The sequence below is a fragment of the Polypterus senegalus genome, chromosome 3 (genome assembly GCF_016835505.1).
Source record: "Polypterus senegalus isolate Bchr_013 chromosome 3, ASM1683550v1, whole genome shotgun sequence".
NCBI lineage: Eukaryota > Metazoa > Chordata > Cladistia > Polypteriformes > Polypteridae > Polypterus > Polypterus senegalus.
The window spans coordinates 123,479,628-123,496,303 of record NC_053156.1 but is presented as its reverse complement, the minus strand read 5'-3'; the positions used below and the strand labels follow the sequence as shown (position 1 = coordinate 123,496,303).

General features: G+C 37.7%; 1 protein-coding gene across 1 annotated transcript in view; it reads right to left on the bottom strand.

Annotated features, from left to right (window-relative positions):
* Positions 1-2,449: 2,449 nt before the first annotated feature.
* Positions 2,450-16,676, bottom strand: part of qrsl1 (glutaminyl-tRNA amidotransferase subunit QRSL1) — a 44,575-nt gene continuing 30,348 nt past the window's right edge. The window contains exons 9-11 of the mRNA XM_039747877.1: positions 12,116-12,233; positions 4,575-4,780; positions 2,450-2,797 (exon numbers count right to left, since the gene is read on the bottom strand). Coding sequence (XP_039603811.1) covers positions 2,592-2,797; positions 4,575-4,780; positions 12,116-12,233 — 530 coding nt within the window. The 3' untranslated portion in view covers positions 2,450-2,591. The remainder of the gene's footprint in view (positions 2,798-4,574; positions 4,781-12,115; positions 12,234-16,676) is intronic.

Genomic DNA, 16,676 nt, shown 5'->3' with positions numbered 1-16,676 from the left:
AAGATTTTCCAGATGAGAATATCAAAATGTAAATGTGGAAGTGAGAAACAGGATGCATGAACTTGAGAAGACATGGCTTCAAGTCCTGTTTTTGCAGGCCACAATTTTTGCAGAGAAGAGCCATGAACTAGCACAACATAAGAAACATTTAGTAGATTTAAAGAAAAAAAAACCAAACAAACAAACAATGGAGTGTATATTTATTTGTTTTTTTCATCAACATTGTTTGTTGCACGTCTGTATTTTTTATTAGTGTATAGTAGATTGCACAAATGTTGTGTCATTCTTACTTTTAACCGATTTATTATTTTCAGGCTTACAAAAAATTTTAAGTAATTCATCCTTCAATCAATTTCTAGAAAATACTGGAATTTGGATCACAAATGTATATATTTGTGAATAAATAACTTCGTCTTGAAAAATACCAAACTTATCCTTTAAGTGTAATCACTCCCCTTTGGCATTTATTGTCAGCATTTGGACACAATTTATGAAGCAAGCTGCAGTATTTAAATGTATAGGGTAATTATTTGTCAAACATACATAGCACAGTGAAATTCTTACATGTACTAATAAACAAACAAAATGCCACCATTCTCTGGCATCATGAGTATAACAACATTACCTTGAAAGTTATGTCTTCGTTACCTGACAAATCTCAGAACATATTTGTCATAACCTATAAGCAATAAATAATACACTAAATGTGGTAATGCATTCTATTACTTCTGCCCTTCAATAATGGCATTAGCCAGAAAAGGGTGCTTTGTTTAACCACCCTAAAACCTGCATCAGGGTGAATTAAAAAGAAAATGCAAAGGAAATGTAAGCATTTAAAATTTTGACAAAAAAACACAACATATGTCAGAATAAGAAAATAAAAAGACACTCTATTAAACAATTAGAAAAATTAAAAGGAAGAATCATTCAAAGATTGTGAAAATGTTTGGAAAAAACACTGCAGCCATGGGATTGCCCCAAGACTGAATTTGAAAACCACTGTTATAGAAGTATACAAAATGAGTAATGATGGAATGTATTTCATTTATCCATATATAAATTCAACTCTTTATACTTGGACAATCTTCATTGACATACCTGGTATAACACAAAAACAAACCCTATACACATTCATGCTCTGTCATACCAGGTCCATTAGTGTTGGATCTCCAAAGGATATCTACACAAACACAGAGAAACTCTGAACAGGTGAAATGCTAAAAGTTTAAACTTTGGCTACTCTCACTTCCCTACTATTTCCCCCAAAGGCTAGCACGTTATGTTATTTTAACATGCCACTCTAAACTGACCTAGTATAAGTGAGTGTGCAAAAATAAGAAAACTTATTTAGTTCAGGGTCACAAGGCACAGTGCCCATCCTGGCAACACTTCCTTGCTGGGCACATTTGTGCACACATTCAAATTTTTTCATACTGGGACCAAATTAACCACCCATCACTGCTTGGGAGGAAACGTAGGGTAATTGACAAACAAGTGTACATTACATGTTAAAATTCCCCAGTATTGTATCACTTTAAAACTGATATACACCAGAAATAAAGAAAGCAAACATTCTATTACAGTACTTGATTTGCACTGTTCTCCTGTATTTCACAGAAATAAAGATTTTAACCTCCACTTGTGGATTGTATTCTAGAGCTTAATCACTGTAAAACAAAACATGCACAATGGTGGCAACTGCTTCAAATGCAGAAGATATTGTTTCACTCAGCATTTTGTGGCATGCATGCGTACAATCTGTGTCAAGGCTACAAGTGTGGAGTATTAGGGTTTGATATAAAAATGTGGGGGTAACTACATAGCAAAATAAAAGGGGGAGATCAATTCTGGGTTTCAGTATTTTAAAATAGTTTATTTTGCAAATTGTTATTTTGTGAGCAGATTATATCGAGAACACTGCAAATGCATCACAGGTAATGTAGTAAGTAGGCACAGATATCTACTTAACTAGGTTAGTGCACATGTTAAGACCATGTTGCTCACTATATCACTATGGACCTGGGCAGAGAAACATGGAAACAGGTTTGAATCCATGGTGGGTGAAACAAATATAATCAGATTAGATTTTGTTAAGTGCAATCAAAGGCTTGTAGTGATGTTATATGGTATTAAAATAAGAAAATGTTTAGGTGAAAGACACAGCTTCATTCGAAAAGTTCTGCATGCAGCTTATAATTATTTGAATAGTGTACCTTAAGACCTAATAAATTGAAATGAATACTACAAGGTGTCTGTTTAATCCCTGTCTCTCACTCAGTGTGTGATCCAAGGTGTTACTTAAGCCAGATAAAAATATACACGAGAAAAACCGTACCATGCCCAAATTCCAAAGCACCTTGGTGTTCACCACAGAAATGTGCCAAGTAACAAAAAAAAATACTTTTTTGTTTTTATAACCATGGACATAGTACAAAAACAGCACACAATCTATTTTAAGTAAAAGTTTTATTACATACACATACTAATTGTAAGACATTTTTTAAAATCAATTTATTTACAAAATGTACATGATAGTGCCAACAGAATATTGTTCCTAGAGTAATTTCAAACAATACATTAAGCTAAAGACATCAGGCAGTAGAAGCAGTTTTCTTTTTTGGCAGTTTTTCTATGTTATCTGATATCTGAAGATCAATAGCCTCAAAATTAACTTGCTGCTCAAACCATTTGGCTATAGTTAACAGGTCCACTTCTCTGAATCTTTGTCCAATTAACTGAAGACTTACAGGAAGGTTTCTTGCCGACAATGCAACAGGAATACTAACAGCTGGGAGACCTGTGGTTAAGAAATAAGATGGAGTAAGAGAAATAGGGTCATTCATAAAATGATAAATTCGTAATTTTAGATGACAATCATATAAAGAATATCCATTTACACCCAATAAATGGCACTGTATGTTACAATTCATTCACACGCATTACTTATTTCAGTTGTTTGGGGAAACTGAAATCCCAGCCCATTACTAATATTTTCCTTAGAACTCTGAAAGTTTAGCACCTTAACTACGGGAATGACAGCTTTGATAGTAGGCTTGGCATCATTTAAGTGCTTGCTGGCCGCTCAGAATTTGAATGGAAGATTTTTCAATATGATGGTAATTTAAATTTCCTCCGAATGGTGAACTTTTAATTTCAGCTTGCCTATTTTGTAATAAAAAATACTTAAAGCATTAAAAAATAATTTGGAAAGCTTCAGCTTACATTTATAGTCGTGACTGGGTCATAGACTATATGTAAGGTGAACATGAACACAAATCATATACATTTCATAAAATTAAAGGAAATACAACGATCAAATTATAGGTGGTATCCTATTATAAGAAAATTCATGGGACCATAAAAATATTTTGTTATTTCAAAAATATGTTTAGTATTGTGACTGAGGCTGCCTGTGATTTGCCATGTCTAACGGCAGCGGCACAAGGACAGCTCTGTAGCTGCTCTGCTGCTTCCGGTAAACAGTAAACCAAGGTCAAAGCAATGGGTCGTCTTCTACTGGATCAGGGTTACCACATACCGTGGTTGTTGCAAAATGTTTAACATTTAACACCGACTTTTAATCTGCTCTTCCTCACACTCTTCTGATCTGTCTTCTTCAGACTATGTCTGCCACAGCTTTGATTCTGAGCCGCTTGTGTTTTACTAATCTGAAGATAGGAGCTAAAGCAGAATGATCGCCTGTGCTGCATCTCCTATTCTGAATGAAGTCTTGAGGCTGTACCTGCCTTCTCTATACAGTAATAAAGTACCTGCATATTCCTGGAAAACCTGTCTCTCATGCAACCCTGTGACCGAAGTATGACAATACCTCTATAAAAAAAAACAGCACTTTGTAAACTGCAAAAAATATTTTATTTGAAAATGAGACTTTAGATGTAACTTTTTTTTTCTTTTTTTAAATAGAAATACAGGTATGACAATACATTAATGAAAACGAGACATTAAATAAAGACAAAGACGGCACTTTGTTTTACTTTGTTTCGGAATCAACTTTTTCCAGGACTGTTCATTTTTCTTTCAGCGTAAACTGATTCCCTTTCCAACTTTTTTTTGTTCATCTCAAAGTAAACTTTGAGAAGCACTATGAAACTTCAGCAGTATGGTATCCGCACACAACAAAACTACCCACGTGGATGCTCGGTGGAGCACTGACGCCGAATTTGACTATGTGTATGATGTTGCAACTACACTCTCGCAGAGACTGCCTGAGACCGGAAATTTCGCAATAGACCATCTCTCTTTGAGACAACCTGTTGCAGGGTTCCTGAGACTTGACGCAGAAAGTGTAGGAAAAGTATTAAGTAGTTTTTCCATCGCATTATCATTATCAGTGGCCATTTTTGGTCAAAAAATGTTTGTTATACTGAGATTTACATTCTTTAAAATGAGATTTGTTTAACATGATGTTCTATGAATGTTTGCCAAGGCCAACAAAAAGTGTTCATTATTCTGAAAATTGATACTCAGGTATTTGCTAAAACGGGATTTAACCTATATCACTATGATAAAATTCGGTATACCACAGTATTAGTGCTACTGCTACACATGCTTACCTGCCATGTTGGCAGATTGAGTGAAAATATCTTCCTGGGCACTACGTGTTCTGTTGTCTTCTTTAATAAAGTCTTTGTAACAGGCTGCATCACTAAGTGTTGTTGGGGTCAGCAGCACATCCACTCCAGAATTAAAGACTTTTATAAAATCTTCAGCAATGAGGCGTCTCACCTTCTGGGCTTTGACAAAATATCTGTCATAGTTCCTATAAATACAAATAGCATAATAACATGACTGTACAGAAGATGCACTGTACTAATAACTTTTTATAAATATATTTGGTCAGACATTTTTTTAATCTGTTAAAACTGCAGAATTTAAAGAATATAACAACAACTACTCTTAGAAAACGGGATAAATCAGGAACTAATTCTGGGTTGGAGGCCACTCTGTCTCCTGGTATACTCACACATATAACCACACTATGTACACAGGTGAAATAAGCAAGTTTTGGAGATTTATGGACGGATGACATACAGTACATGCATTTAATGTTAATAAACTTAAGATTACAGTAATACAGTAATATTAGTCGAAGTCTAATATTGAGACTCTCTCTCACTGCAGCTTTGATATTAAGTGGAGGGCTCTCCAAAAAGCACAGTATACTACAAGCTCTACAATTAGGAATGACAAGATATCAGAAGTTTATTATTTAGTACCAGTACCAGTGAAATTTCATAATACTCAATATCTTTCCCACACTGAAAAAAGAAATCCCATTCAGCCTCTTTTTATTAAAAGTACCTCCATTAATAAAGTGAACAATATTGTACATTTTTCTGTAATAGACTACAAAATATATAAATGCTAATACAATTACACTTTTGGCTGAAACCTTTACCCTAGGTGACTTACAACATTTGAGATATAACGGTTTGCATTTCCTTTGGTTATTTTCCAGTTGGAGCATAAAAAGGTGAAGTGACCAGTAGGAGGACTTATCCCACAATCTCAGGGATTTACATACACAGCCTTAACCACTACACAACACTGTCACAGTGGTAACAGCAACTTTAAAGTACTGGTATGCCCATTAAGATGTTATAAAATGATCATTTAAGTAAACTAGTATTGACCTTCATAAATATCAAAATACAATGCAGGTCTTAAACGTAAATATGTGATGGACATGGGGACCCCACAAGTATAACAAAAGGGTGGTGTTTATAAAGAATGATATCAACTTGGGACAACCCAACTTCTTACAATATACATATACCGAATTTATTCTCTCACATTATCTTGTCAGTAACTGAAAAATGCTGTCTAATAAATATAAAAATTCAAACTTTATTGTGTCTGTACTGCTGAATTAGTTAATTATATGATAATTCAGGATATTTTAAAGAATTTATTTAAATCTATTTTTGTACCAACATGTTTTAAAATCTAGTATGTCAGAGAATCCCTCTGTTAGATTTTCAACGTTTACTATTGTAAGATTTATATTTGCATCATTATCTGGTTAAAAACAAACTAAAGAGAAACAGATGAGTCAAACTGATTCAATTTCTAAATGTCACAAAATCTTGGAACTTCAATTTTCCAATTCAGCCCCTCGTTTTATTAATTTTTTTTATACAATTGCCCAAATTGAAATCAAGCTTGTCAGATTTACATTACTTCAAAGCTCCTGTAAAACACTCTTTGTTGAGGTGTTTATATATATATATATATATCTCTCTATATCTATCTATCTGATGGGGCTTTGTTATTGTTTAGTCTATGTACTAGTTCAGTAGAACATATTAACGAGACCTGCAGTTTAACTGTTTCGCTGCATTTAAGTCCCCCTCATACCTTTCAAATATATCTCAATTTGGGAATGTTTGCACTGCCACCATACCATTTCTCTCGCGACTCTGAACTATATAAACCGGTTAGATAAAGGATGGATGTTTAAAAACACATTTGTGGACGTGTTCGATGCAATCGGAGAATGAATGCAAAGCATTCATGAAGCCATTTATGGATTAACTCTGTAATGGGATAAAAGTAGTAATAACAAAAGCCTGTATGTGTGTTTTGGCTTTTTTTTTTTTTTTAAAAAAACAATAAGCAGGATTCCCACATTCACATGCTGAAATTCTCCTGTCTTGTGGAGATGCAGTGCTGTATTATTATTATCCCTGTTAGCCATTGTTAAATGTGGTGCTTCTTTACATTTTTCTCAAAAATTAGTTTTTTTCTGGAGTAAGTCATCTACTTTTAATTATGCATGGATCCAGTACCAAATATCATTCAGTACTACTAATACTGAAAATGTTAGAACCATTATATTTTTGTAACACTGGTATCGACTGGTATCTAAGGTATCTGTTCTTTTGACATCCCTATTGCCAGTGTGATCACCCTGCAAAACTTTTGTCATCAAATGACATAACCTTTTCTTTCTGACCACCGCCATATAAAGCCCTTTTACTTGGAAAGTTTCTCTTAAAAGGCATTCTCCAGCCTATTATTCCCAAGGTACAATGAAGTATCTATCAATGAGTTGTTTGGTAGACTCCAAAATTATGGTGATACAGTGCATCCGGAAAGTATTCACAGCGTATCACTTTTTCCACATTTTATGTTACAGCCTTATTCCAAAATGGATTAAATTAATTTTTTTCCTCAGAATTCTACACACAACGCCCCATAATGACAACGTGAAAAAAGTTTACTTGAGATTTTTGCAAATTTATTAAAAATAAAAAAATTGAGAAAGCACATGTACATAAGTATTCACAGCCTTTGCCATGAAGCTCAAAATTAATCTCAGGTGCATCCTGTTTTCCCTGATCATCCTTGAGATATTTTTGCAGCTTAATTGGAGTCCACTTATGGTAAATTCAGTTGATTGGACATAATTTAGAAAGGCACACACCTGTCTATATAATGTCCCACAGTTGACAGTTCATGTCAGAGCACAAACCAAGCATGAAGTCAAAGGAATGGACTGTAGACCTCCGAGACAGGATTGTCTCGAGGCACAAATCTGGGGAAGGTTACAGAAAAATTTCTGCTGCTTTGAAGGTCCCAATGAGCACAGTGGCCTCCATCATCTGTAAGTAGAAGTAGTTCGAAAACAACCAGGACTCTTCCTAGAGCTGGCCGGCCATCTAAACTGAGCGATCTGGGGAGAAGGGCCTTAGTCAGGGAGGTGACCAAGAACCCGATGGTCACTCTGTCAGAGCTCCAGAGAATCTCTGTGGAGAGAGAGGAGAACGTTCCAGAAGGACAACCATCACTGCAGCAATCCACCACTCAGGCCTGTAATGTTACAGTGGCCAGACGGAAGCCACTCCTTAGTAAAAGGCACATGGCAGCCCGCCTGGAGTTTGCCAAAAGGCACCTGAAGGACTCTCAGACCATGAAAAACAAAATTCTATGGTCTGATGAGACAAAGATTGAACTTTTTGGTGTGAATGCCAGGTGTCATGTTTGGAGGAAACCAGGCACCGCTCACCACCAGGCCAATACCATCCCTACAGTGAAGCATGGTGGTGGCAGCATCATGCTGTGGGGATGTTTTTCAGCGGCAGGAACTGGGAGACTTGTCAGGATAAAGTAATAGATGACTGCAGCAATGTACAGACACACCCTGGATGAAAACCTGCTCCAGAGCGCTCTTGACCTCAGACTGGGCGACGGTTCATCTTTCAGCAGGACAACGACCCTAAGCACACAGTCAAGATATCAAAGGAGTGGCTTCAGGATAACACTGTGAGTGTCCTTGAGTGGCCCAGCCAGAGCCCAGACTTGAATCCGATTGAACATCTCTGGAGAGATCTTAAAATGGCTGTGCACCGACGCTTCCCATCCAACCTGATGGAGCTTGAGAGGTGCTGCAAAGAGGAATGGTGAAACTGGCCAAGGATAGGTGTGTCAAGCTTGTGGCATCATATTCAAAAAGACTTGAGGCTGTAATTGCTGCCAAAGGTGCATCGACCAAGTATTGAGCAAAGGCTGTGAATACTTATGTACATGTGATTTCTCAGTTTCTTTATTTTTAATACATTTGCAAAAACCTCAAGTAAACTTTTTTCATGTTGTCATTATGAGGTGCTTTGGGTAGAATTCTGAGGAAAAAAATGAATGACGCGCTGTGAATACTTTCCGGATGCACTGCATCTTATCTCAAGGTGGTATTTACAATAGGCAAGAGAAATCCAAGCTCTGTCTATACCTGTCAATCATTCCAGAATTTAGGATTCTTCCTGTTTTTGCTAAGGGCATGGGATATTCATAGGGACTTATAAAGGCAACAGCTTGTGTTGAAGGTTGCAGCTCCTTAAATTTAAACAATTCTAGAGCTTAATTTTTCAACAAAGGCCCTTAAAATTTAGACATTGTAGGCAGGAGTGAAGATCAATAATATTCAGTGCATCACTGTGCTATGTGTATTTAACAAGCTTTAGACTCAAAAAATGCCTACTTATGAAATATTATTCTTTCATATACAATTTACAGTATATACTTTTTATTTCTGTTTATTACTATTATCATTATGTTACAATCCTCATTTTTTTCTTTTTATCATTCATTGCTTGCCTGTTATTTTCATTCTTGTGCTGTATAAATCTGTGAGGGAGCAGTTTTGGGCAATGCCAGGAGAAACATACCTCAACAAATCAAATACTTTGTTTATAGACAAACATCACTACCCAATAAATGGTGGAGTGGTGGCCCTGAGACCAATGATCTGCGCGGGTTTCAGGAATTTCTCCCCTGGTATTACAGAGTAGATCAAAATTAAAAAAAAAAAAAAAGAAAAAAAATCTACCTGCCACTTTTAGTTTAATAATGCGCTAACATAGAAAAGAATGGATGCTTCCCTCCCCCCCCCATTTTAATCATTTCATTATTTGCTATTTTATATTATAATACTATATTGTGATAATAATATATTACATATTATATGAAAGATCATAGACATTTGCATTTTACAAACACATATACAATGTAAAATAATGCATAACTCCAACTTTTACATTGCCTAAACAGATGAAAGCAAGTTATGATAATTAGGCCATTTAAACCAACAGATGTACAAGTCTATAGTAACAATAATTCCATAATTCCAGGAGTCAGGAAGCAAAGAACAACTTCTGAAAGAATAAATGAAACATAAATTTACATACTCATTTGTATACAGTATGTACACACAGAAAAAGAACTACATTAGAAATATTTAAGTTGAATAAAATTTACAATGTTAACCGGTATCTATAATTGTGTATTTTACTGTATTTCCATGAAATGAGTAACAATAGTTATTACATTTTAAACATTAACAGATACAGTACTGTACTATGTAATTTTCTCTTTTTAAGCTTTTTTTAATTAAGATTATGTGTTAAGGTGACTACTTTATTTATAAAGCATCTGCATATAATATTCAACTGGACTATGAAATTTGAGGATTTAAGGTTTATAGGTTTCTAAAGTCATTATTGTCACACATACATGATTTATAATTGTATACAGAAACATTGTTTATAATAGATGATGAGTGAACACTCATTTTTTCTCAAAAAAGCATGAAAACTTTCAGGAACCTTGACAAACTCCACGAAATGCATTTAAGTCAATGAAGGAGGAGGAACTAAAATAGTTTTTCGTGGTTTATAATGGTGTAATGATATCTTAATTGTCCCGAAGAACTAGGGAAGTGTATGAAAGATATGCTAGATTAATTAATCTGTACTGTGGGGCAGCAGTGGTAACCACTGGGCCACTGTGCCTCAAATAACAAATGATGCAGATAGAACAATAAGTACATATAAAATACAACAAAGGGCAACAAAAATAGCAATTTTATATATATATATACTGTATATATATATATATATATATATATATATATATATATATATATATATATATATATAATTCTTTTCGCTTGAAACGGAAATTACGTATGACCACGTGATATGGAAATTACGTATTCCGTAGTGTGCCCCGCATTGCCCTCTCCCAGCCCTCTGCTCTGGACTCCAGCGCTGAGAGACACACCAAACTGCCACATTGTAACTTTTTTTAATTTCCAGTACTTCATAGTAGAAGAGATGAAGACAACAGCTTTGAGTCTTTCCACTTTTTAACTGAGCCGAGCTGTAAACCGTCTTCAGCGGCAACTGGTTGTAAGAACAAAGTGGACGCTGGGAGGCGTGGTTTAAATTTGAATCACGTGGGATGTGTTGTTCAGACGTCAATGTGAAATTAACACCTTTAGGCCATGTACCTGTACTGTTGTTGTCTCTTATTTCTGGTGCAAATCCACATTCAACTCATTTTCTACAAAACATTACGAAATACAATTCGTGTTTTCAGATGACATCGTTTGGAGCACGGCTCCTACCGAACAGTCTAGGTTTATGCCGACATTTAAAATATAGGGGCAAATCCAAAAAAGAAAAAAAAAATTTATTGGGGAACTTCAAGAACCGTCAACATTGACAAAAAACAGTCAGGTTACACAGAGACAGAAGCAGATCGAGAGAGAAGGCTCGCTGATCAACGTATACGACAATCACAATTAAGGGCCTCACAAACACTCGAACAACGTGCTGAACAGAATCAGATTTGACGGATGAAGTCTTCACAGGCTAACACGTCACACAGGCGTCAGTTGCCCGATGCGAGCCACAAATTCCTCCAGATTCTGCATTTTATTTTTTTCCCTTCCGCTCAGTGAGCGAAGCCACTGGGTAATCTGCTAGTATATATTATACATTGTTTGAAATCGCAGCACCAGGTGTATTTAGAACATCCTGGTTTCTGATCTGTGTGTAGATGCTTTACACTTATTTCTTTCAGAAAGAAGATAGAAACACCTTATAAACAATAATAAATCTTTTGTTGATATTTTTCAAGGTCACATGCATTCTCTTTCTCAGTGAGGGGGAGGGCTCCTTTAAGGTTTGTTGTGGATGTAGCTCCAGTACATGGCTAATTATGCATTAACATTAGCCATGTACTGCTGTGCTGCCACTCAAAGCACAGCATTATATATCTGGAGGACATACTCATGTTATTCTTATTATGGTCACCTAATGCACCCCTAAAATGAAAATGGTCCAATTTAAAAAAAAACCACGTGAGGTGGAAGGCTAGAGTATTAATCAGTCTTGAAATCATGCATGCCTGAAGCAGCTCAGCTATAATGTTATAGTACACATACATTAAACTTCTGCACAAAGCCACTACAGCTCTGTGATGCCACGCTGGCCTTGCAAAGCATCATAGGGCACTGAGGGGGAACAAATATTAGTCTAAGCTGGCTCTAAGGTGAATTTATAGGAAAATGTTCAGCAAACAAGGCAACTGGTGATCATATTCACTATGAGAAACACTTTAGAGAATTTTACCAATCAACACTGTTTAAAATGCATGATATTACATGTACAGTATTCTACATGAATTGCATAGGAATAACTGAAATAAAAACAGCTACAATAAAGGTCTTAGTTTTTTGTTTTTTTTGGTAAATGTAGTCTTGTACTGAAAAACCTGTAACAAATTTCAGCAATTTAAAATAGTGTACTCTTACTGTTTTAAAAGAAAAAAGTTTCCAGAAAGAATTCTTCCTCTTACAACATCATTGAATCCTTCATGCCTGGTTGAAGCATACATAGTTTCAGTTGAGCTGTCAACTGTACTACGATGACCTGTAAAAATTACAGATAGAATTTTAATCAGGTGTTGAAGAGAATCTACAATATTTTCAGTTGCCAGTGGCATTAAATTATTTTACTTCAATAATAAATTCTCTCTCTGTCTCCCTATATACATACATACACATGCATATATACATATATACAAACACACACATTGTATAATAGGAGGGGTTAATAGGGTGTTTGTCATAACACTAGCATATGCACGCTTGAAAAAATGAACATGTACATAATAAATAAGACTATATGACCAAAAGCATATGATCCCCAACCCATTAATCCCCTCTCTCTGCTATAGATTTGCCTTGGATTCCTTAATTTCTACCAATAAATAAAAAACCGGATTCCAAAAAAGTTGGGACACTAAACAAATTGTGAATAAAAACTGAATGTGATGATGTGGAGATGGCAAATGTCAATATTTTATTTGTAATAGAATGTAGATGACAGATCAAATGTTTAATCCGAGTAAATGTATCATTTTAAAGGAAAAATATGTTGCAAAGACTTTGCATCTATCATCATCAACTGTGCATAACATCATCCGAAGATTCAGAGAATCTGGAACAATCTCTGTGCGTAAGGGTCAAGGCTGTAAAACCATACTGGATGCCCGTGATCTCCGGGCCCTTAAACGACACTGCACCACAAACAGGAATGCTACTGTAAAGGAAATCACAGAATGGACTCGGGAATACTTCAAGAAACCATTGTCAGTGAACACAATCCATCGTGCCATCCGCCGTTGCCAGCTGAAACTCTACAGTGCAAAGAAGAAGCCATTTCTAAGCAAGATCCACAAGCTCAGGCGTTGTCACTGGGCCAGGGATCATTTAAAATGGAGTGTGGCAAAATGGAAGACTGTTCTGTGGTCAGACGAGTCACGATTCGAAGATCTTTTTGGAAATCTGGGACGGCATGTCATCCGGACCAAAGAGGACAAGGACAACCCAAGTTGTCATCAACGCTCAGTTCAGAAGCCTGCATCTCTGATGGTATGGGGTTGCATGGGCAGCTTGCATATCTGGAAAGGCACCATCAATGCAGAAAAATATATTCAGGGTCTAGAACAACATATGCTCCCATCCAGACGTCATCTCTTTCGGGGAAGACCCTGCATTTTTCAACAAGATAATGCCAGACCACATTCTGCATCAATCACAACATCATGGCTGCGTAGGAGAAGGATCCTGGTACTGAAATGGCCAGTCTGCAGTCCAGATCTTTGACCTATAGAGAACATTTGGCGCATCATAAAGAGGAAGGTGCGACAAAGAAGGCCCAAGACGATTGAACAGTTAGAGGCCTGTATTAGACAAGAATGGGAGAGCATTCCTATTTCTAAACTTGAGAAACTGGTCTCCTCGGTCCCCAGACGTCTGTTGAGTGTTGTAAGAAGAAGAGGAGATGCCACACAGTGGTGAAAATGGCCTTGTCCCAACTTTTTTGTCCCAGATGAAATTCTAAATCAAAATATTTTTCCGTTAAAATGATACATTTTCTCAGTTTAAACTTTTGTTCCCTGATTTATGTTCTATTCTGAATAAAATATTAGAAGTTGGCACCTCCACATCATTGCATTCAGTTTTTGTTCACGATTTGTATAGTGTCCCAACTTTTTTGGAATCCGGTTTGTAAATAAATACACACACTAGCCGCCCCCTGTGGCTCCGCCTAAGTAGTAGGGAAATAGGACAGTGAGGTGGGCCCTGCCCGGCTGCCGACTACTGACGTCATGCTTCCCTCTCCACTCAGCCTGCAGTCTCTGTCTCTGATTAGTGTGAATATATTGCTCCTGCAAGCAAACTATGATTCTTAGCGCGATGACAGAGTTAGCAAAATCAACTGTAATTTTAAAACAAATTATAGAAAAAAAATCCAGATTTAAATCTGTTAAATAGTTCTCTCTTGAAAATAAATAAATAAATAAATATATATATATACTGCTCAAAAGAATTAAAGGAACACTTTTAATCAGAGTATAGCATAAAGTCAATGAAACTTATGGGATATTAATCTGATCAGTTAAGTAGCAGAGGGGTTGTTAATCAGTTTCAGCTGCTGTGGTGTTAATGAAATTAACAACAGGTGCACTAGAGGGGCAACAATGAGATGACCCCAAAACAGGAATGGTTTAACAGGTGGAGGCCACTGACATTTTTCCCTCCTCATCTTTTCTGACTGTTTCTTCACTAGTTTTGCATTTGGCTACAGTCAGTGTCACTACTGGTAGCACGAGGTGATACCTGGACCCTACAGAGGTTGCACAGGTAGTCCAACTTCTCCAGGATGGCACATCAATACGTGTCATTCCCAGAAGGTTTGCTGTGTCTCCCTGCACAGTCTCAAGGGCATGGGGAGATTCTAGGAGACAAGCAGTTACTCTAGGAGAGCTGGAGAGGGCCATAGAAGGTCCATAACCCATCAGCAGGACCAGTATCTGCTCCTTTGGGCAAGGAGGAACAGGATGAGCACTGCCAGAGCCCTACAAAATGACCTCCAGCAGGCCACTGGTGTGAATGTCTCTGACCAAACAATCAGAAACAGACTTCATGAGGGTTGCCTGAGGGCCCAAATGTCTACTGCGCCTGTGCTCACTGCACAGCACCGGGAGCTCAATTGGCATTTGTCATAGAATACCAGAATTGGCAGGTCCACCACTGGCGTCCTGTGCTTTTCACAGATGAGAGCAGGTTCACCCTGAGTATATGTGAAAGACGTGAAAGGGTCAGGAGAAGCCGTGGAGAATATTATGCTGCCTGTAACATCGTTTAGCATGACTGGTTTGGAGGTGGGTCAGTGATGATCTTGGAGGCATATGCATGGAGCGACTCACAGACCTCTACAGGCTAGACAACGGCATCTTGACTGCCATTAGGTATCAGGATGAAATCCTTGGACCCATTGTCAGACCCTACGCTGGTGCAGTAGGTCCTGGTTTCCTCCTAATGCACGACAATGCCCGCCTCATGTGGCAAGAGTATGCAGGCAGTACCTGGAGGATGAAGGAATTGAAACAATTGAATGGCCTTCATGATCCCCTGACTTAAACCCAATAGAACATCTGTGGGACATTATGTTTTGGTCCATTAGGCGCCGCCAGGTTGCTCCTCAGACTGTACAACAGCTCAGGGATGCCCTCATACAGATCTGGGAGGAAATGCCACAAGACACCATCCGTCGTCTCATTAGGAGCATGGCCCGACGTTGTCAAGCATGCATACAAGCTCGTGGGGGCCACACAAGATACTGAAAAGCATTTTGAGTAGCAGAAATTAAGTTTTGAAAAATGGACTAGCCTGCCACATCTTCATTTCACTCTGATTTTAGGGTGTCTACACAATTGAGCCCTCTGTAGGCAGAAATCTTTTATTTCCATTAAAAGACTTGGCATCCATTTGTTCCTAAGACATTGCCCTGTCGTTATTTGTATAGATATCCAACTTCATATTGAGATCTGATGTATCTAATGTGTTTCTTTAAAGTGTTCCTTTAATTTTTGTGAGCAGTATATATATATATATATATATATTTATATATTGAGTGGTCCCGGCGGGACGCAGGAGGACCAGAGGAGGGCTTGTGCCTCCTCCAGACCACGAGGCGTCCGTCCTGGTTAGGTTGGGGGCCTCGGGTACAGGGCTTGGAAGCCCAGCCCTGTAGGGACCCGTTGCCACTGCCAGGCGGTGCCCAGGTGCCTGAGGAACCCTGGAGCCCAGCACTTCCGCCACACCAGGAAGTGCTGGGGGGAAGACGACAGGGGACCCCGGATGGCTTCGGTGCGCAGCCGGCACTTCTGCCACACTGGGGTGTGGCCAGGACTGATTGCCGGGAAGCAGCTGGAGCCCATCCGGGGTCCCATTTAAGGGGCCGCCTCCTCCAGACAGCAATGGATGTCGGGTGGAAGAGGACAGAACTGAGAGAGGACGGAGGCGGTCGAGAGAAAGGCAGAGAAACTGTGTGGCCTGGACATTGGGGAATCGTGCAAGAGGCACTGGGGTTTGTGTGCACATTAATTTTGTATATAATAGTTGTAAATAAATAGTGTGTGGTGGAATTATGTTGTCTGTCTGCCTGTGTCCAGGTCCCAGTCCACAATAATATTATATATATATATAGATATTATATTATTAATATATAATATAAACTGCTCAAAAAATTAAAGGAACACTTTGAAAACAAATCAGATCTCAATGGGAAAAAGAAATCCTCCTGGATATCTATACTGATATAGACTTGGTAATGTGTTAGGAACGAAAGGATGCCACATCGCTTGATGGAAATGAAAATGATCAACCTACAGAGCCCTGAATTCAAAGATGCCCCAAAATCAGAGTGAAAAAATTATGTGGCAGGCTAGTCCATTTTGCCAAAATTTAATTGCAGCAACTCAAAATTGTATGCAGCACTTTGTATGGCTCCTGTGCTCTTGTA